The 22542-nt window shown below is 41.4% G+C and overlaps 1 protein-coding gene across 1 annotated transcript in view; it reads right to left on the bottom strand.

Moving 5' to 3' along the window:
• The window catches only part of LOC124612294 (FAS-associated factor 2), a 111148-nt gene that overhangs the window by 4019 nt on the left and 84587 nt on the right, over positions 1-22542 (bottom strand). Inside the window, exons 6-7 of the mRNA XM_047140402.1 lie at positions 16913-17084; positions 8064-8207 (exon numbers count right to left, since the gene is read on the bottom strand). Of these exons, the coding sequence (XP_046996358.1) occupies positions 8064-8207; positions 16913-17084 (316 nt within the window). The remainder of the gene's footprint in view (positions 1-8063; positions 8208-16912; positions 17085-22542) is intronic.

The following is a 22542-nucleotide window of genomic DNA, read 5'->3' as shown; positions in this document are numbered from 1 at the left end:
CCTGTGCACAAGTGTGTTAAGCACTGAGTTGTGTTGTGCTGGGTGGTGGCAACTCTGTGCATGAAGGTATAAATCCGTATGTGTCTTCTTCCTATACACAGCGTGACCCAAGGTGCCATCAGGGTGCCTCTTGATTAGAATGTCAAGGAAGGGCAAGCTTCCGTTTTCTTCCACCTCCATGGTGAATTGTATGTTGCTGTGTATGCTGTTGAGATGTCGCAGGAAGTCTTGCAGGTTCTCTCTGCCATGTGGCCACACGACAAAAGTGTCATCCACATATCTGTAAAAGGCTTTAGGTTTCAATGGGGCGGTGTCAAGGGCTATGTCTTCAAAGTGCTCCATGTAAAGATTAGCGATGCCTGGAGCTAAGGGGGACCCCATGGCTACACCATCCACTTGTTCATAAAATTTGCCTCCACACTTGAAGTAGGTGTTTGTTAACACATGCCGGAACAGCTTTATTGTGTCCTCACTAAAGCGTGTTTCGAGTAGCGCTAGGGAGTCTTCCAGCGGTACTCGTGTGAAGAGTGAGGTGACATGAAAGCTGACAAGAAGATCTTCTTTATCCAGGCGAAAGCCTTGTAGTACCTTCACAAACTCCGCCGAGTTCTTGACATGGTGCTCACAGTGACCCATGATCGGTTTGAGCAGTTGTGCTAGGTACTTGGCTAAACCATATGTCGGTGAGTTGATGGTGCTCACTATGGGTCGCAATGGAACTCCGTCTTTGTGGATCTTAGGGAGCCCATATAGCCGTGGTGGTGCCGGTGCTCTGGGGTACAGCTTCCTGATGACGTCCTTTTCCAGTCCAGAGTCATTGAGCAAGGTGATGGTCTTGCGAGTCACGGAAGCTGTCGTGTCCTTGTCCAGTTGCTTGTAGGCAGTATCTTGTAGCAGTGAGTTTATCTTCTGCCAATAATCTTCTTTCCTCAGTATCACCGTGGCATTGCCTTTGTCAGCAGCTAGAACGACAGTGTCCTCATCCTCACGTAGGGCCTTAAGAGCCTTCCATTCAGCAGACGTTATGTTGTTCTTGGGCATTTTTGCCTTCTCCAGGACCCTGCACGTCTCTCTCCTAACTTCCTCAGCTGCCTCCGTAGGGAGGCCGCGCACGGCTTGCTCGATGCTGCTGATAATGTCTCGCTTAGGTAGTGTCCTGGGTACTGGAGCAAAATTAAGTCCTCTCGACAGCACTGATATTGTGGTCTCGTCCAGTTGACGTCACCTCACTCTTCACACGAGTACAGCTGGAAGACTCCCTAGCGCTGCTCAAAACACGCTTTAGTGAAGACACAATAAAGCTGTTCCGGCATGTGTTAACAAACACCTACTTCAAGTGTGGAGGCAAATTTTATGAACAAGTGGATGGTGTAGCCATGGGGTCCCCCTTAGCTCCAGGCATCGCTAATCTTTACATGGAGCACTTTGAAGACATAGCCCTTGACACCGCCCCATTGAAACCTAAAGCCTTTTACAGATATGTGGATGACACTTTTGTCGTGTGGCCACATGGCAGAGAGAACCTGCAAGACTTCCTGCGACATCTCAACAGCATACACAGCAACATACAATTCACCATGGAGGTGGAAGAAAACGGAAGCTTGCCCTTCCTTGACATTCTAATCAAGAGGCACCCTGATGGCACCTTGGGTCACGCTGTGTATAGGAAGAAGACACATACGGATTTATACCTTCATGCACAGAGTTGCCACCACCCAGCACAACGCAACTCAGTGCTTAACACACTTGTGCACAGGGCCAAGTCTATCTGTGATGATGACAGCCTACCTGCAGAGTTACAACACCTAAGGAAGACCTTCCGCAGCAACGGTTATAATGAGACGCAAATCTCGCGCGCCCTACACAAGAGCAGGAAGGTAGACACACCAGAAGAAGAAGATGAGACCAGATGCCTGGCATTTCTACCATACGCAGGACCGCCAACAGCCAAGATTGCCCGCATTCTGGAGAAACACAACATCAAGACAATTTTTCATGCCCCAAGTAAAATTAAGGACATACTTGGCTCAGTCAAAGACCACCTAGGACTGCAGACTCCGGGCGTATACAGTATTGAATGTGAATGTGGTACGAAATACATCGGACAAACGCAGCGCTGCATCACGCAGAGGCGCTCGGAACACATTAGAAATGTACGCCTTGGTCAGACAGAAAAATCGGCGGTAGCGGAACATAGCCTTAACGAAGGACACACCTTCCTCTTTGAGGGTACGAAGAAGCTGTGTGACGCTAAAGGATTTTGGGATTCAGTTTTCAAAGAGGCTGTAGAAATTCGGTTGAACAGCAACCTGATCAATCGAGACACTGGTTTCCAACTTAGTACAGCTTGGAATCCCGCAATAACTAAAATTAGAAGAGAACGCTCCGGCACGAAGACGGTAGCGGCCACAGACGGATTAGGAACCGGCAGGGACTCGACGCCCGGTCCGCGCCGCGAACCCTCCACCACTGGCGCGGCGGCCGATTCCGCAGGTACCTGATTGGTCGGCGCCCGGAATCAGTCACTGGTCCAGGAGCCTTTATAGGACCGCGCAACACAGCATCTCGACACTTCGCTTGAAGATGATGGGTACGAAACCCTTCGAAACGTTGCGAGAAGACGACGCCTTTACTCGGCTGATCACCCTAGAAGATTTCACGAATGGAATACGCCGAGAAAGTCTCAAATCACAGATTTTATCATTGTTGTAACATCATTTAGAGGTGCAGTTTGTCTAATGGCCAGTCCATAATAACTCTGAAGAAGGTCTATTTCCGCTTCTGTCAATCTGTCTCAGCCACACAGAGATTTTCCATCATATAGCAACTTTATTTCATTTCTATTCGTAGCTTCTTCAATACAGTACCCACCCTCTTTTTCACATGTCCACAACACACCACTTTTGTTACCAAGGTATCACCATAAACATTGAACTCATTAATTTTATTGAAATCTTTAGAGTCCCCATCGCCTAGGTACTTCGTATATCTAACGTTACAAAGGGGCACCAACCTCTGAAATATTTTTAGAGCTCCATCACACACCATTCCTCCACTGTAACTATCATAATTCTTGGAACACTGATGTTCAATATGTTCTTCAGTGTTACCATGGCAGGTGTGATACTACCTAGATAAGCACTCAACATCAACAACTTTTCCATTCTCCAGAGAAGTAGCACTTACAACACCATTCAAGGAATGATGTCCTCGACGTTGCCATGTCCCATCAAGTGCAACAGCAATGTCCCTGGTTCCACTAATATTTAGAGTTTCTTCTACTGCACGTTTCATAGGCGCTTTAGACACAACCATCAAGGCACCTAAAAGTATTTTTATGTACTTGCTGAACCTACTGGGAGGAGGAGGAGGTAGGTCCATCAAACAAAAGCATCTGAGCAGCCTTTTTTCCTTTTCCTATTGCACGCATTGCATACACTAGCTTCAAATTCACATCATGTGAATTATGCACAATGTTCAAAGTCATTTTTGAGGTAGATTTATTGCAGGATCCACACAGAACAACTAATTTTGACGCTAAACCCTTCCTGCTACTTTGTTGTTCAGTTATTTCCAGACAGCCTACACCATCACATTGTTTACATTTCACCATTTCCTTTATCAAAGAAGATAAGATGCCCACATCAACAACAACAAATCTACTACAAACAGCGTCATTGTTAACACAAAAATTTGAATCACCAGGAGGTGTGCCATGTGGGAGTTTCTTCCCTGAAGAACTGATACATAGGTTACATTCAACAATGTGGCTTGCTTTGTTTGTGAACTGGTTACCACAGAATTTCCTTTATTGAATTTCTTGATGTGTAGCATAGTTCATATTTATTGCACTCTAAAGGATACATACTTCCACAATATATGTAGCACTTGGGCAACACACATTCAGTAACACATGAAAAAACTGCTTCAGCGAAACAAAAGTAAATACTAGCAAAGATAATCATTTACAGTCACTAGAAACATGCACTGTTACCAACATATACAATGTATCATACGTATAATCAATGGAACAGAAAGTTCACAGTCCTTTTCGAAATATTACTGGTTTCTGTAACAGAAATAAATAAGGTGTGGCGATATACATCGCCGTAACTTTAAAATTTGGTATCATTTTTCATTTGCAACCCTATAACGTATATATCAAAGTAATCAGGAAAGACTATAGAATTTAATAAAGACACAAAAATAAATAAATAAATAAATAAATAAATAAATAAAAAAAAAAAAAAAAAAAAAAATCCCCCCATGAACCATGGACCTTGCCGTTCGTGGGGAGGCTTGCGTGCCTCAACGATACAGATAGCCGTACCGTAGGTGCAACCACAATGGAGGGGTATCTGTTGAGAGGCCAGACAAATGTGTGGTTCCTGAAGAGGGGCAGCAGCCTTTTCAGTAGTTGCAAGGGGCAACAGTCTGGATGATTGACTGATCTGGCCTTGTAACACTAACCAAAATGGCCTTGCTGTTCTGGTACTGCGAACGGCTGAAAGCAAGGGGGAAAATACAGCCATAATTTTTCTTGAGGGCATGCAGCTTTACTGTATGACTAAATGATGATGGCGTCCTCTTGGGTAAAATATTCCGGAGGTAAAATAGTCCCCCATTCGGATCTCCGGGCGGGTACTACTCAGGAGGATGTCGTTATCAGGAGAAAAAAAAACCTGGCGTTCTATGGATCGGAGCGTGAAATGTCAGATCCCTTAATCGGGCAGGTAGGTTAGAAAATTTAAAAAGGGAAATGGATAGGTTAAAGTTAGATATAGTGGGAATTAGTGAAGTTCGGTGGAAGGAGGAACTAGACTTCTGGTCAGGTGAATACAGGGTTATAAATACAAAATCAAATAGGGGTAATGCAGGTGTAGGTTTAATAATGAATAAAAAAATAGGAGTACGGATAAGCTACTACAAACAGCATAGTGAACGCATTATTGTGGCCAAGATAGACACGAAGCCCACGCCTACTATAGTAGCACAAGTTTATATGCCAACTAGCTCTGTAGATGACAAAGAAATTGATGAAATGTGTGATGAGATAAAAGAAATTATTCAGGTAGTGAAGGGAGACGAAAATTTACTAGTCATGGGTGACTGGAATTCGTCAGTAGGAAAAGGGAGAGATGGAAACATAGTAGGTGAATATGGATTGGGGCTAAGAAATGAAAGAGGAAGCCACCTGGTAGAATTTTGCGCAGAGCATAACTTAATCATAGCTAATACTTGGTTTAAGAATCATGAAAGAAAGTTGTATACATGGAAGAATCCTGGAGATACTAAAAGGTATCAGATAGATTATATAATGGTAAGACAGAGATTTAGGAACCAGGATTTAAATTGTAAGACATTTCCAGGGGCAGATGTGGACTCTGACCACAATGTATTGGTTATGACCTGTAGATTAAAACTGAAGAAACTCCAAAAAGGTGGGAATTTAAGGAGATGGGACCTGGATAAACTGAAAGAACCAGAGATTGTACAGAGTTTCAGGGAGAGCATAAGGGAACAGTTGACAGGAATGGGGGAAAGAAATACAGTAGAAGAAGAAAGGGTGGCTTTGAGGGATGAAATAGTGAAGGCAGCAGAGGATCAAGTAGGTAAAAAGACAAGGGCTAGTAGAAACCCTTGGGTAACAGAAGAAATATTGAATTTCACTGATGAAAGGAGAAAATATTAAAATGCAGTAAATGAAGCAGGCAAAAAGGAATACAAGCATCTCAAAAATGAGATTGACAGGAAGTGCAAAATGGCTAAGCAGGGACGGCTAGAGGACAAATGTAAGGATGTAGAGGCTTATCTCACTAGGGGTAAGATAGATACTGCCTACAGAAAAATTAAAGAGACCTTTGGAGAAAAAAGAACCACTTGTATGAATATCAAGAGCTCAGATGGAAACCCAGTTCTAAGCAAAGAAGGGAAAGCAGAAAGGTGGAAGGAGTATATAGAGGGCCTCCACAAGGGCAATGTACTTGAGGACAATATTATGGAAATGGAAGAGGATGTAGATGAAGATGAAACTGGAGATATGATATTGCGTGAAGAGTTTGACAGAGCTCTGAAAGGCCTGAGTCGAAACAAGGCCCCCGGAGTAGGCAACATTCCATTAGAACTACTGACAACCTTGGGAGAGCCAGTCCTGACAAAACTCTGCCATCTGGTGAGCAAGATGTATGAGACAGGCAAAATACCCTCAGACTTCAAGAAGAATATAATAATCCCAATCCCAAAGAAAGCAGGTGTTGACAGATGTGAAAATTACCGAAATATCAGTTAAATAAGTCACAGCTGCAAAATACTAACACGAATTCTTTACAGACGAATGGAAAATCTTGATAGAAGCCGACCTCGGGGAAGATCAGTTTGGAATCCGCAGAAATGTTGGAACACGTGAGGCAATACTGACCCTACGACTTATCTTAGAAGAAAGATTAAGGAAAGGCAAACCTACGTTTCTAGCATTTGTAGACTTAGAAAAAGCTTTTGACAATGTTGACTGGAATACTCTCTTTCAAATTTTGAAGGTGGCAGGGGTAAAATACAGAGAGCGAAAGGCTATTTACAATTCGTACAGAAAGCAGATGGCAGCTATAAGAGTCGAGGGGCATGAAAGGGAATCAGTGGTTGGGAAGGGAGTGAGACAGGGTTGTAGCCTATCCCCTATGTTATTCAATCTGTATATTGAGCAAGCAATACAGGAAACAAAAGAAAAGTTCAGAGTAGGTATTAAAATCCACAGAGAAGAAATAAAAACTCTGAGGTTCGCCGATGACATTGTAACTCTGTCAGAGACAGCAAAGGACTTTGAAGAGCAGTTGAATGGAATGGACAGTGTCTGGAAAGGAGGATATAAGATGAACATCAACAAAAGCAAAACGAGGATAATGGAATGTAGTCGAATTAAGTCAGGTGATACTGAGGGAATTAGATTAGGAAATGAGACACTTAAAGTAGTAAAGGAGTTTTGCTATTTGGGGAGCAAAATAACTGATGATAGTCGAAGTAGAGAGGATATAAAATGTAGACTGGCAATGGCAAGGAAAGCGTTTCTGAAGACGAAAAATTTGTTAACATCGAGTATAGATTTAAATGTCAGGAAGTTGTTTCTGAAAGTATTTGTATGGAGTGTAGCCATGTATGGAAGTGAAACGTGGACGATAAATAGCTTAGACAAGAAGAGAATAGAAGCTTTCGAAACGTTGTGCTACAGAAGAATGCTGAAGATTAGATGGCTAGCTCACATGACTAATGAGGAGGTATTGAATAGAATTGAGGAGAAGAGGAGCTTGTGGCACAACTTGACCAGAAGAAGGGATCGGTTGGTAGGACATGTTCTGAGGCATCAAGGGATCACAAATTTAGTATTGGAGGGCAGCGTGGAGGGTAAAAATCGTAGAGGGAGACCAAGAGATGACTACACTAAGCAGATTCAGAAGGATGTAGGTTGCAGTAGGTACTGGGAGATGAAGCTTGCACAGGATAGAGTAGCATGGAGAGCTGCATCAAACCAGTCTCAGGACTGAAGACCACAAAACAAACAACATAGGACTGAATGATAACAGTTTAGGAGTCTATTCTCTCTTTCATTCCTCTTTCTGCTGTTTAAACTTAGTGTGAATTTTGCAGATCAAAAAGTACAGGATGTTCCTGTCTTATGGTTTTTGATGACAGATGAGAACACTTGCAGTTTCTAAAAATCACATATATTCTTTAATGACTGTGTACATGGATTTAGCTCTAGTCCAGCACACAGATTTCATCTGATTTAATTTAGCAAGAAGTTTCATAAAAGTGAAGACGCTGCTGCAGACTGAAGGATTAATTCTGGGCATTGCACTACACCAAGTAGGTGAATTATGGAAAAAAATAATGTGTCAGTACATTTCACCGTCAAATGGCCAATACTTTATTTCAGAGACATTTTTGTTTCAATCAATCACTGATTGAACTCTTTAAACATTCAGTTGCATGGCCTCACATCAATAGCAATAAGTAGATGGTCTGCCAAATTTGCTTTCATAGTCAATATTCAAACAACTTAAGATCCTTACATCCAATGTGTGACTCCGCAGAAACCGTCGTTCGAGGCGAGTCCCATCTGGAAGCTTTATAACAATATGGACGGCATCTGGGTGATTCTTGTCTGGTTCATCTGGTATCCTGTTCATGAATTCTACCTTCTGCCTTCGGATTTCCTGTAAAGAAATGGTTCTTCCTGTTACGGTAACATTAAATTACAGTGCACCATGTAACAGCTTTATTTCACACAGTGTAAGATGACAGAAATTACAATTAGACAATAAAATATTATGGACATTTTTAAATTTTGTAATGGAGAAACCAAGACAAAATGCCACAAAGGATTTCACTGTCACAATCAAGACAATGAAATTTAAGAAGGGGTCCAATTTAGTATCATTAAATAAAATAATACATTATAGCAACGTATGCAACTACATCAATACTTTCCTGAAATATGCACAGATAATAAGAGTGTGACATATCTTGTAAATAAACCATCAATCACATTTCATTTGAAGAAATATTATTAGACATGTTTATATGAAAATGTTAAGTAAGTATACAATTACTTAATTGATGATGGACAAACAAATGGAAAAATTATCATACCAACAAGTCAATGAATTAAATGTCCAATGCTAGTAAATGTGAAGCTGCAAGCCAGTTCCCCTCCCCAGTCAATCCCAGAAAACTTTTGTATTCAACAGAGTTAGCACAGAATATGAAACAAAGTACCTTGTCGAATTGTCCGCAGCTCGTGGTCATGCGGTAGCGTTCTCGCTTCCCACGCCCGGGTTCGATTCCCAGCGGGGTCAGGGATTTTCTCTGTCTCGTGATGACTGGGTGTTGTGTGCTGTCCTTAGGTTAGTTAGGTTTAAGTAGTTCTAAGTTCTAGGGGACTGATGACCGTAGATGTTAAGTCCCATAGTACTCAGAGCCATTTGAACCATTTTGAACCTTGTCGAATCTCATAGTTTCTCACACACAATTTATTGAACTTAAAACCATATTGGTTCTGTCAACACGTATGATGAACTTAATGCATTTCACAAGGCACTGTGGTTTCTTATGACTTCATTCAGAAATGCATCTTGTTTCAGCATCCATACATCTCATTTATCATATTATTTATTTACAGACTTGTGTGGTATTGCAAAAGACTACCTTTTCCATCAGTTTTTTGCATCAATTTCCTAGTTCATTCACCATGCCACACAAGCTGGTATATAAATCATCAAACTATAAACATGTTCTGGACCGGAGTACCAGTTGCCTACAAAAAAATCTATGGCCTAATTGGAAAATATGATTGAAGCAAAATCAAATCACATCTCCCGACTTCCCAAGTCCATACTTTTAATAAGGCTTAATGATACTTCAAAAATAATGTTACAATTGAATGACAGTAGGAAATATTTCGTGCTGTCAGTCTCCAACAGTTTCCACACACTTGTCTGGAAAATGCAGCATTTCACCATACCACACAGGTTGGCATATAAATCATCAAACTATAAACATGTTCTGGACTGGAGCTAGTCTCCAACACGTGTGGAGCCTGTGATCAATAAAAAGGTTCAATGACAGTTCTGAGAGCAATCACTGTGATGGTAGCAAATTCATATAACTTGCATTCGACGATCTATGGATTGGCTGTGTTCTGTTGTTATTTTTATTGTGAACATGATGAATTAAGTCACTCATAGTAGTTTTACTGAGTCTTTCAGCAAGAACTGAACTCTTATTGAAGATGAAGCTTAAGCACTGAGCTGTAATACAAAATTCTTTGTGATATTTGTAGTTTCAGTAGTGACTCAAAATTTCCTGTTTCATGCACGAAAAACATTCTCCTTCCAGAACAGAGTGGTGATGGTAAAAAATGTCTGTTACTGGGAATAATTTGTGTTGTGAAGGAAGATGTAGTACAGCTTTATTGAAAGCAATATGGTTTAACTGTTTCGAAATAAAATGTAAAATACTCAGAGTAGGCCAAATTTAATGACTGCAAGTGTGTTGCAGACTAAGAAAGATATGTAAATTTATTACGTGGCAATCAAGTAACACGAATAAAAAGTTCAAATATGACACTTTGGTTTGCATTGTAATGGATAATTTGAAACTGAACTCAAACTACATTGCTAGACACTAAAATTGTACGACCAGAAAGGATACTAAAAAACCAAATTTTCTGCACGGGAGAGAGATCTGGAGAAAGTGCTGGCCTGAGCAACAGTTGAACTATCTTTGTATTGAGATAGGTCATGACAACATGAACAACATGCAATATTGTGTCATCTTGTTGAAAGACAACACTGTCGAAACTTCAAAGATAGTGCACAGCTACCGATCTTAACACACCAGAAATATAATGCTTGATACCCAAGTTACTGGTTATGTGAAATACAAGTGACGTTGCTGTGTACCTAATGCCACCTCATACCATTACACCAGATGCTGGGACCATATGACAAAAGATGAATGCAGTATAGCAATCAATGGCAATCCTCCTCAGCTACATGGATACCTCTGACATGATACTGAACACTGAACTGGGACACGTCTGAAAACATGATGTGGTGTCACAGCTGTGTCCAGTGTAGATATAGGCGCCCAGGTAGATTCTCTGTTCCTTGACTTCCGAAAGGCATGCAATACAGTTCAGCACTGCCACCTAATGAACAAAACGCGAATGTACAGAATATGAAATCAACTGTGTGATTAGACTGAAGAGTCTCTATGAAACAGAACACAGCACATCATTCTGAGTGGAGAGATGTCTTCAGACACAAAAGCAACTTTGGGTGTGCCACAGGGGAATGTTACAGGACCAACATTTTCACAATATATATAAATGACCTAATAGATAATGTCAGAAATTCTATAAGGCTGTTTGCAGATGATGCTGTTCTACACAGAGAAGCGTTGATGATATAAAATTGTAGTGAAATGAAGGCAGACCCACAGAGAATCAGCACTTGGAGGACAGAGTCACAACTGACTCTCACGTGAACAAATATAACATATTGTGAATATAGACAGAAAGACACTTTAATGTATGGCTACATGAGTGCAGAACAATCACTGGAAGCAGTTACTGCCATAAAATATCTAGGAGTGTGCATACGGAGTGATTTGAAATGGAAATAACAGAGTAAATTAATTGTGAGTAAGGCAGATGCCAGACTGACATTCATTGGATGAATCCTGAGGAAATGTGGTCCCTCAACAAAGGAAGTAGCTTACAAAACACTCATTCGAGTATTGCTCATTGGTGTTGATGGATGCAATCATACCAGATAGAACTGATGGAGGAAATCGAGAAGAGTCAAAGAAGAGCAGGCATTTCGTTACAGGTTTATTTACTAAGCACAAAAGCGTCACAGTGATTATCAACCAACTGCAGTGGCAGACACTGTAACGGAGGCATTCTGCATCACAGTATGGTCTACTGTTACAGTTCAGAGAGCATGCGTTCATAAAGTGTCAACAAATACTTTTATGTCTGTCTCATTGGAGATTTGATCCCACACTGATACTTACTGTAAAGTAACAGAATAGGTTGACTCTTAATGAAAAACCATGATTACTGACCAACTAAACCATTCAATACCATCTCGCAATGTATACACAATGTACCGAATCTTGATGAGCACATATTGTGATGTTATTAACTGACTAAATTTATAAAATAATGGTACTTGGAGCACAGTTATGATGATTTACGATGAAATGGTCATGACATACAGTTTCTATTCAAAAGCATGCTCAATAATTGTACACAATACTAAAACTAACAGTTATAAAAACTGCCCAGAGAATTATAATTATTATTATTATTCAGCAATACACATAGAAAGAGAAAATACATTAGCAACAAAATCCAATTTGTTGTTAAAAAGTTATTACATTTTATAAATCTAGTATCACTGTGGAAGCATGTTTTAATAGAACTTTTTTATTATTATGAAATGCTATATCTCCCACAGGGGGATGCTTGACAAGAAATAATAAGACAAAGGTAAACAAGAACAAGGGTTTATTACAACCACAGTAGAGAGCTGTAATAACAAAGGAAAGCTCTTCGCAATAAAAAATAATACTACTTCTCAGACGCTAATAGGCATATGCCTGGAACACACAGCAAATAAACGTAGTGGGACATAAAGACTATGCCACTGATAATCCCTAACATTGGAGATTGAGCGTTCAGCATAGTTGGTCTTGATATATCACTGGAAAGTCATAGGTCCCACTGCGGTGGCTTCTGACCAGGCTCTGACTGAAGGACTGCTAAGAAGCAGCGCATGAATTGGTCCAGAGCTCCAGCGGAACGAACTGCCTAAGTGTTGGCTTGCGCTGCCCTATATAGCCTGGGCACAGACGAATGCGTGCTGACTCAGTTCCACACAAGTGACATGGTGGAGGAAATATGTCCCTGGCAAGGAGGACTTCTGGTGGAACTTGCCCTGCCATCCGCCATCCCTATTGTGATCAGCCCAGTACATGGAGGCAATGCATTTTACGTATGCAACACTGTCATGCCTCAGTGTCTCAGGCATTGCTGATCCCTTTAGGCGAACGGCGTGTGAGTGGCACGAGACAATTGTCATGATTTATAAATCCAATTTCTGTAACTTTTTCTGAAAAACTGTTAACTGTAAATTATAATATTACCACATTAAACAATTCTTATTCTCAAACATCCATTAATGTACAGTATACAAGGAATTGTGCCAACAGCCAAAGCACAGTATTAATCAAGATTTTGCCAAGCTCAGCATGATGTCATTTGTGACATGAATAAATAAGTTGTAAAGCAAATTAAGTGTTTTGGCCACATTATTTCACTAGACTTCATTAACAAAATTCAAATTAGTTGACAATACGGTGAATCCAGTTTTCAAGTGGAGTTATCTGCAGTGAAGAAATACGCCTAATATTCAAATATCGAAAGCAAAGCTAAGTATTTATTTTCATAGCCAAATAAAGTGTTTACATTATGGGACAAAGTGACAATGATACACGAAGTACCCTCCATCACATACTGCAAGGTGGCTTGTGAAGTATAGATATAGATGTAGATGTAGCTCTGTCTGTTGCTTTTTAAGGGATGCTGCAACAGTGGTTGCTGTGTGTCGACAGTCTGTGGCACTCCACAAGCCATTACACTGCCCCCGTGGATACTCATCTTGCTGCACATAAGCCCATTCCTGATTTTAGGTATGCAACACAGCTGTACAATCCTGCACAGCTGAGTGAACAATATGTCTGTCCTCTTGAACACTAGTTGTGTGGTTTTTCCTTAAGGAACCTTTATTTATTCATCAACATCAACTCTGTACCCTCCAAAGTAATCCCCTTCAGAAACGATACACTTGTGTCAGTGCTTTTTCCAATCTTGGAATCACTTCTGAAATTCACTTTTTGCTGTGGTGTTCAGCTTCTTCAGTGGTTCTGATTTTGTCTCATCAATGGTGGCAAAACAAAATCCTTTCATGCTTGTCTTCAGCTTCAGAAATAGAAACAAGTCACAGAGGGCCATGTCTGGTGAATATGGTGGCTGAGGCAACATAACAGTTTTGTTTGTTGCCAAAAAACAAAAACAAGCTTTGAGGTGAGAGTAGGAGCATTATTGTGATCCAATTTCTACGAGTGGTTTTGCTGGTCATTTTCTTTGGCACGCTTCATGCGAATGCTGCATAACATCTAGGTAGTATTCCTCATCAACCATACAACCGAAGAACTCGTGATGCACTAACCCTTTGTAATAGAAGAAAACAGTGGGGAGAACCTTCACATGTGATCAAACTTTAACTTTTTTCTGTCTTGGCTCTTCTGGCAGGTTTCACTAGGACAATTGGGCCTCAACTTCAACATCATACCCGTATATCCACATTTGATCACCTGTTATAACCTTCTTTAGAAGTTCTGGTCGTTGTTGACTTCATTCAGCAATTCCGGATTAATGTCTACACAACATCGTTTTTAATTGGAATTTAATAATTTTAGAACAAACTTTGCTGCTAGAGGTTTCATATCCGAAAAAGCTTCTTGACATGAGCCAAAGGAATGCAGACATACCAGCAACATCTCTGACAGTGATTCAGCAATTTTCAGAATCACTTCCTTTACTTCTTCCACATTGTTGTTCGTAGCTGATGTGCTAGGGTGCACAGAACAGCTGTCGTCTTCAATGTCTTCCCAACCCTCTTTGAAATGTTTATGTCACTCACAAACTCACAGTTGATTCGCCAAAAGCCACAGTCAACATTTTGACTGCAGTACTGCACTTTATTCCATTTCTCGAACAAAATATAATGGAATTTTATTTATCTATCTTTTTTTAACATAAAAATTTGCTGAGCACTCAAAAGCATGTATAACCTTTAGGACTGTCAACAACAAACTAAATCTGCAAAACTGCTGATAATGCAAACATACTTCAGGAACTTGTGTAGTAACAAGATAAAAAAAATTAAAAATCGGATGTACAAAGTCAGCACAATTAAAAAATTCATATTACTTTATTATCATACCTTGTATATGCCACGATCCAGCTACTCTCAAATTCCAACACATTCAGGTAGATATTTCTCCTCCTTTCATGAAGCATAATGTGATCTCACAAACAACAAACATTCAAATGAGATTCCTGAATGAGAAACCCAATGAGTACTCTTCCTTTGTATATAGCATATACACAACATCCTAGGCCATCCCTATGCCACTCCCATTCCCAACCACTTGCCACAGGAATCATATTCCCGTGGAAGACCTATATCCAAGACCAGTCCAATTCACCTACTCAGCACCTCCTATTCCAGTCCTCTCAAGAGACTTATCCTACCCTGTCAGACACTGGGCCACCTGTGGAAGCAGCCTTGTCGTATAACAACTCTGGTGCAAACAACTTCACAGTCTTTTATATCAATATGACTACAAAATATCTGTCCACTAGAATGAATGGACATTGCCAAAATTTTGTCAAGAACAAAACTGACCACCCAGTGGCACAACATGCTCAATTTCAATGACTGCTTCACATCCTGAGCCATTTTGATGATTATCTCCACCACCAGCTTCTCTGAACTACACAGATGGATGTTATCCTTACAATAAGTACTCTGCTCCCATATCAGCCGGGCCTCAATCTCAGGTAAACCCACTCTCCTTGCATCCTTCACCCAACAGTTTCCCTTTCCTCCGTCCTGTCATACCCTCACAATTCACATCCCCCAGTTGCCTTCAGTGTGTGCCGCTTCCCACTGGCTGCTACAATCGTGTCAGCTCATATACGTGCCGAAGCTCCCTCCTACATTCCTAGCTGGCAACTGGCTGCCTCTCTCCGAGCATTGGCCGTCCATCCCCCGACCCCCCTCTCTGCCTCCCTCTCTCTCTACTCCCCGTCCAACACTACCCCACCACAAACAGTCCACCTGCCAAGAAACAGTATTGGCAGTGTTAGTATAGCTAGCACAATGTAGGGGCATAGGCATGCGTATGCACGTATACAACAACCCCCCATTTATCGCTCACATCAGGATTGTGAGGATGAGATTAGAATAATTACTGCACGCATAGAGGCATTCGAACAATCATTCTTTCTGTGCTACGTACGTGAATGGAACGGGAAGAGACCCTAATAGCTGGTACAATGGGATGTATCCTCTGCCGTGCACCTCAGGGCGGTTTGCAGAGTGTAGATGTAGATGTATGTGAGTGTATATTCTACTCTAGCTGATCAAAGGATACAACTTCCTGTTCACATTATGATCAATACAAACACTTACGACTTTAGAATACTCTGTTGTATTTACTGATTTTCTTTCATACCAAGTATTGCCTTGTGCATTACAGAACTGCGTGTATTGTGTTTTACCTAAATCTAGTGAAAGAGTCAATAATTTTCAACAAAAGTTTATTTACCTGCTCAAGAGTTGAAGTTCCTTCATCAGGCTTTGTTTGTAATATAAGTAACAATCAAAATGTTTCCATTCAAATACCATACTGACTCCTTACCTACACGTAGATGGCTATATACCAACATCGGAGTCAAGCTGGGTTGCATATATGCTGCAGCAATGCCCTTACACAGAAACTTTCTGATTGCCCCTTATACTTACACTGACAGCAAAGGTAACAATTTCAGCTTCTCGGATGTACAATGGCAGACCAATTACACATAACGATAAAAAGCAGCCCAACATCTATCCCCGGTGTACACCTACAGTGATTATTCCTCATCGTGATCGAAGATGCTGCTTCACTGAGTACACTCCCTCAGTTTCTTGACGCAACACTCTGCTTCTTTTTAGTTCTATACGATGAAAATCAGTTACCAGCAAAGTCTCTGATATCATAATATTTGAGCTTCTGTGGGAGAATACTGATATCTGCACAATAAAATGCTTTGGACAAGTGTCAGAGTATATTAGATGGCAATATTTAGTCATTTAAATTTTCTATATTCTGTTTCATGGATTAAAAAATGAAACATTGTATGGAGAGACACATTTTGAGATATCTGTGTTAATGTTTTTGCATACAGAACCTTTCTCAGTAACTCTGAGAAGGGGGTAAGCAGTGATATTGAACAACAATGATGTATTCCACATATGTTCCACCACACTGCATATATGCAAAGAACTGAATAATTTACTTGAGATATTATCAACACAATGAGAGTTTTCACTTTTGATACAGGTAATTACTTCCTTATTTTCTTAGGTAGATCAAAGAGCAATTTGCAATTAGGCTCTTTGTATGGAGCTTTGGCATGCTGTTAACTAATTAATTACAGTGTACTAAACTTCTGCACATCAGTGCTTGCTTCACTGTTTCCCATTTCAGGGTTAGTGAGAAATTGGAAAACTGATATTACCTCTAGCCGATTACGTTCTGCCTGTTCCTGTTCTCGCCTGCTTCGTTCTTCATCAGCCAATCTCTCACGTTCCTGACAGCGCCTTCGTTCTTTCTCCTCATCTGCACGCAGAGATTCCAAGTATGCCTGGTCCTGCTGCTGCCTCAGAGTCTGATTGAAGTTGCGCTCCACCCTTAAAAGTGAAGTTACACAGATATAGTGACCCAGTCCCGGTAAAAAATTATCTGCTCTGCATATACTACTTCAACTAAGTTCATAATTAAACCCAAGAATTCCAAAATTAAAACACAAAAGCAAAGAAAGTTATTTTAAAAATCAAACTAAGAGTAGAAATGATTAAACAACTCTGGAAAGGAGATTTAATATTGTGCAAGGAGTATTTTGTAAAATGCTGTGGTCTGATTGCAGCTGTATGAATTTCACTCACCTGTAAAAATGCACATTCTTACAGAATGACTTGGTACAAGCAGATTCCATTAGCAATTGCCACCTAATTTGTACTGTTGATGGTTAAAATATCCAAGACAACTGAATGGTCTGGGATACGGTTTCGACAGCAAGGAACTTGCCCAGCACGGCTCAGTTTAGTAGTTTTGGAGTTAATGTAGTGTTACTGGATTCTATGATGCTAAATATTCAAGATATTTTCATAGACATATTTCATTTCAGTCAGCATTCTTGCCACAACACCCCTTCCATTCTAAGCATGTGGATCTGAGGTATCTAGGCAGCAGGGAAATTCGCTGTGTCTCTCACCCCTTGCCATTTACCTGGCAGCCTGGAGCTGTGCTTAAGTTCTGCCTAATGGGCTGGACTATAATCATCCCATCTGACAGGCACACACATTTAAAATGAGCACTCTTGCTTGCATCCTCAGCATCTGTTATGTTACAGTGGTAGCAGAAAATAACATGTGAGCAGGTGAGTAAAGAGTTATAAATACAAAATCAAACTGGGGTAATGCAGCTACTATGAACAGCACAGTAAACAAATTATCATAGCCAAGAAGACACAAAGTCAACACACACCATTGTGTCAACACACCACATAGTAGCACAAGTTTATAAGCAAACTATCTCTGCAAATGAAGAAGAGATTGAAAAATGTATGATGAAATAAAGGAAATTATTCAGGTTATTACAGGAAATGAAAATATAATTGTGATGGTGATGGGACTTCAGTAGTAGGAAAAAGAAGGGAAGGAAAAATAGTAAGAGAACACCGAATGGGGGAAAGGAATGAAAAAGGAAGCCACCTGGTAGAATTTTGCTAGCATAATTTAATAATTGTTTAAGAATCCTGAAAGAAGATTGTATGTGTGGAAGAGAGCTGGGGATCAATTATATGGAACAAAGATTTTGAAACCACATTTTAAACTGTACGATGCTTCCACAACACATGTAGAATCTGGCCATAATTTATTGTTTATGAATGGTAGATTACAATTGAGGAAATTGCAAAAAGATAGGACATTAAGGGTATGGGACCTTGATAAATTGAAGAAACCAGAGGTGGTTGAGAGTTTCCGAGGGAGCATTAGGCAACAACTGACTGCAACAGGGAAAAGACACGCAATAGAAAATGAAGCAGTAGCTATGAAAAATAAAATAGGGAAACCATATAACATACGAGATATTGAATTTTGTAGGCGAAAAGAGAAAATATAAAAATGAACCAAATGAAATGGGTGGTAGGAAATACAGACACCCAAAAAATGAGACTATATATATCAACTAAAATAATCAATTGTTGATGGTATAATGTAATTGTGTAGCTAAAAAATCTACTCAAAAAGCGATTGCAGGAGAAAACACATATATAAGTTAAGGAAATGTGCAAGCTTTTGAGCCAGTGGCTCCTTCTTCTGGCAGAAGGGTTGAAGGCGAAGGAAAAGGAATGACTCTAGATGTGACATCAAATAAAAATACTTACTTCCAACGACCTCCACTGCAGTAGCAGTTTATTACAGATGTGACATGTCCTGACACTTTTGCATAACTTATCATAGTGCGGTGCACCAACTGAACTACATAATTTTGTAGTGCAAAAACACACATATATGAAAAATACCAAATATAGCAATTCAGTTCACGAAGCATATAATTCAAAATGGCACCTGATCATCTTCCAACATAGGTCCTAGTCTACATAACAGATCACTCTTTCAGTACATACATAATACACAAAATTGTACCAATAATATCGAACATTCTAAGTTTTACCACCAGAAACACAAGTAGCGGAAAAGGAGAGACACAGAGAGAAATAAAAAAAAATAAAAATAAAAAAAGAGAAAAAGAAAAGACTGGGTGTGGTGGTGGAATGACGGCTGTGTAGTGCTGGAATGGGAGCAGGGAAGGGGCTGGATGGGTGAGGACAGCGACTAACGAAGGTTGATGCTAGGAGAGTTACGGGAACACGGCATGTAATGCATGAAAAGTTCCCACCTGTGCAATTCAGAAAAGCTGATGTTGGTGGGAAGGATCCATATGGCACAGGCTGTGAAGCAGTCATTGAAATGACAGCATGTTCAGCAACAGGGTGGTCCGCTTGTTTCTTGGCCACAGTTTTTCGGTGGCCATTCATGTGGACAAACAGCTTGTTGGTTGTCATCCCTACATAGAATGCAGCACAGTGGTCGCAGCTTAGCTTGTAGACCACATGACTGGTTTCACAGGTAGGCCTGCCTTGGATGGGGTAGGTGATGTTACTGACTGGACTGGAGTATGCGGTGGTGGGAGGATGTATGGGAAAGTTCTTGCATCTAGGCCTATTACAGGGGTATGAGCCATGAGGTAAGGGATTGGGAGCAGGGGTTCTGTAAGAATGGACGAGTATATTGCGTAGGTTTATTGGATGGCGGAATACCACTGTGGGCAAGACATTTCTCATTTCAGTGACAATGAGAGGTAACTGAAACCCTGGTGGAGAATGTAATTCAGTTGCTCCAGTTCTGGGTGGTAGTGAGTTACGAGGGGAATGCTCCTCTGTGGCCGGATGGTGGGGCTTTGGGAGTTGGTGGGAGACTGGAAATGCACAGGAGATTTGCTTTTGCACAAGATTGGGAGGATAAGTACGGTCAGTGAAGGATTCAGTGAGACCCTCGGTATATTTCGAGAGGGACTGCTTGTCACTGCAGATGCGACGACCATGGGTGGCTAGGCTGTACAGAAGGAACTTCTTGGTATGGAATGGGTGGCAGCTGTCGAAGTGGAGGTGTTGCTGATGGTTAATAGGTTTGATATGGACAGAGGTACTGACGTAGCCATCTTTGAGGTGGAGGTCAACATTTAGGAAGGTGGCTTGTTGGGTTGAGTAGGACCAGGTGAAGCAAACGGGAGAGAAGTTGTTGAGGATCTGGAGGAATGTGGATAGGGTGTCCTCACCTTCGATCCAGATACCAAAGATGTCGTCAACGAATCTGAACCAGGTGTGGGGTTTAGGATTCTAGGTGTTTAGAAAGGATTCCTCTGGATGGCCCATGAATAGAATGGCACAGGATGGTGCCACGTGGGTGCCCATAGCCGCACCCCGGATTTGTTTGTAGGTAATGCTTTCAAAGGATAAGTAATTGTGGGTGAGGATATAGTTGGTCATGGCTACTAGGAAGGAGGTTGTCGGTTTGGAAACCTTCAGACGTTGGGAAAGGTAGTGTTCAATAGCGATAGGGCCATAGGCATTAGGAATGTTAGTGTACAGGGAGGGGACATCAACAGTGACGAGCAGGGCACTGTATGGTAAAGGGACAGGAAATGTGGAGAGTCGGTGGAGGAAATGGTTGGTATCTTTTTATACAGGGGGGCAGGTTCCGGGTAATAGGTTGAAGGTGTTGGTCTATGAGAGCAGAGATACTCTCAGTGGGGGCACAGTAACTGGCTACAATGGGGCATCCTGGGTGGCTAGGTTTATGGACTTTAGGAAGCATGTAGAAGGTAGGAGTGTGGGGAGTGGTACGGGTGAGTGGAGAGATGGACTCCAGGGAGAGGTTCTGGGATGGGCCTAAGGATTTGAGTAGTGACTGAAGATCCTGCTCGATTACTAGAATGGGGTCACTGTGGCAAGGTTTGTAGGTGGAAGTATCTGATAGCTGGCGGAGTCCTTCCGCCGGGTAATCCTTGCTGTTCGAAACAACAGAGGTGGAGCCTTTGTCCGCAGGTAGGAATGTAATGTCAGGATTAGTGTTTAGATGGTGGACTGCAGTTCTTTCTGCAGATGTAAGGTTAGTCTACATGTTGAGGGATTTGGGGAATGGTGGTGAGGCAAGGTTTGAGGTTAAGAATCTCTGGAACGTTAACAGGGGGTGGTTTGGGGACAGTGGGGGTGGATCACAGTTGGATGGAAGAGTGAACTGAGTTAGGCAAGGTTCAATATTGGTCTGTGGTTGATTCGGATTGGTAGGGTTGGTGGCGAAAAAGTGTTTCCACTGTAGGCACCGGGAGAAGGAGAGAAGGTCTTTAACAAGTACTGCATCATTGAATTTGGGAGTGGGGCCTTTGGAAAGGACTGATATTTCTGTGGGGCTAAGGCTTCTGGAGGAAAGGTTCATGACTGTTTTGCAGGTCTGTGTGGTGGTGGGAGGGAGTTTTGGAGGGGGGGGGGGGGTAAGTGTAGTAGGTCTGCAAGACAGGGTTTGTCCACTATGGGGAGGCTTGGGGGAGGTTTGGAGGTGGTTGTAGAGGTGGTGGACAGTGGCACTCCAGGGCGGGAGTAGGAAGTGAGCAGGATGGAGAGCTGTTTGAGGTGGCATCATGCATGCTGCTCAAGTTCCTGCAAGACAAGAGTTTCAATGTTTGTTATGGATTCCAGGAATTTGGGATAGCACAGCATGAGAAGCTTGCGGATGGAGAGAAGGTACTGCAAGGAGGTTTGGGCTTGGTTGATATGGTTTTGCAGGACTATGTTGGTGAGAGCTAAGGGTTGGCAGAATTTGAACAGGTGGAGGTCATTGTGGAAGAGGGGAGGCAGCCAGAGATGGGTAAGGTCATTACAGGGGGATTTTATGAGCCAAGCAACAATGTACGAACAGTATGTAGGATTGGGATCTGGCTAGGAATAAGGAGACTTTTCTGTATTGACACAGATGAAAGGAGCAAGGATCCACGGTGGTGGAAAAATTACATATATAATGTAGAATATCGTCCAAAAAATTTCACAAAAATACAACCAAATATGTTTGGAAATATATTGAAAGGATGAAATGGATGCAAAAGGGGGAAACAAGATGAAATCTGAGGGAGTCGATGATAGCAAAACGGGAAACTCGCTAAAATTGGCAGCGGGAGTAATGTGGGACATAAGATGCTGCACCAACAATCAACGTGGTCTTGTGATCATCTGTTGTGTGCAGATGAGACTGTCAATACAGTGTAGCCCATAAGTAGTGTGTGCAGTGCGGTTAGTAAGGCAACAAGAGAAACACAGGAAAGAAGGGAAAGAGGACGAACAATGAGTATAGTGATGCAAAACAAAATAGTAACAAAGGAGAACAGCACTGGGTTAGGACCGAAGAAAAGCCATCAGCAAAAATCAAACAATGGAAAATCCAGGATGGAATGTAACAAATAGTATGAGAAGGAATGTTGCTACTCACCATATAGCAGAGATGCGGAGTCACAGATAGGCACAACAAA

The sequence above is a fragment of the Schistocerca americana genome, chromosome 4 (genome assembly GCF_021461395.2).
Source record: "Schistocerca americana isolate TAMUIC-IGC-003095 chromosome 4, iqSchAmer2.1, whole genome shotgun sequence".
NCBI lineage: Eukaryota > Metazoa > Arthropoda > Insecta > Orthoptera > Acrididae > Schistocerca > Schistocerca americana.
This window is presented reverse-complemented; position numbering and strand designations above follow the sequence as displayed.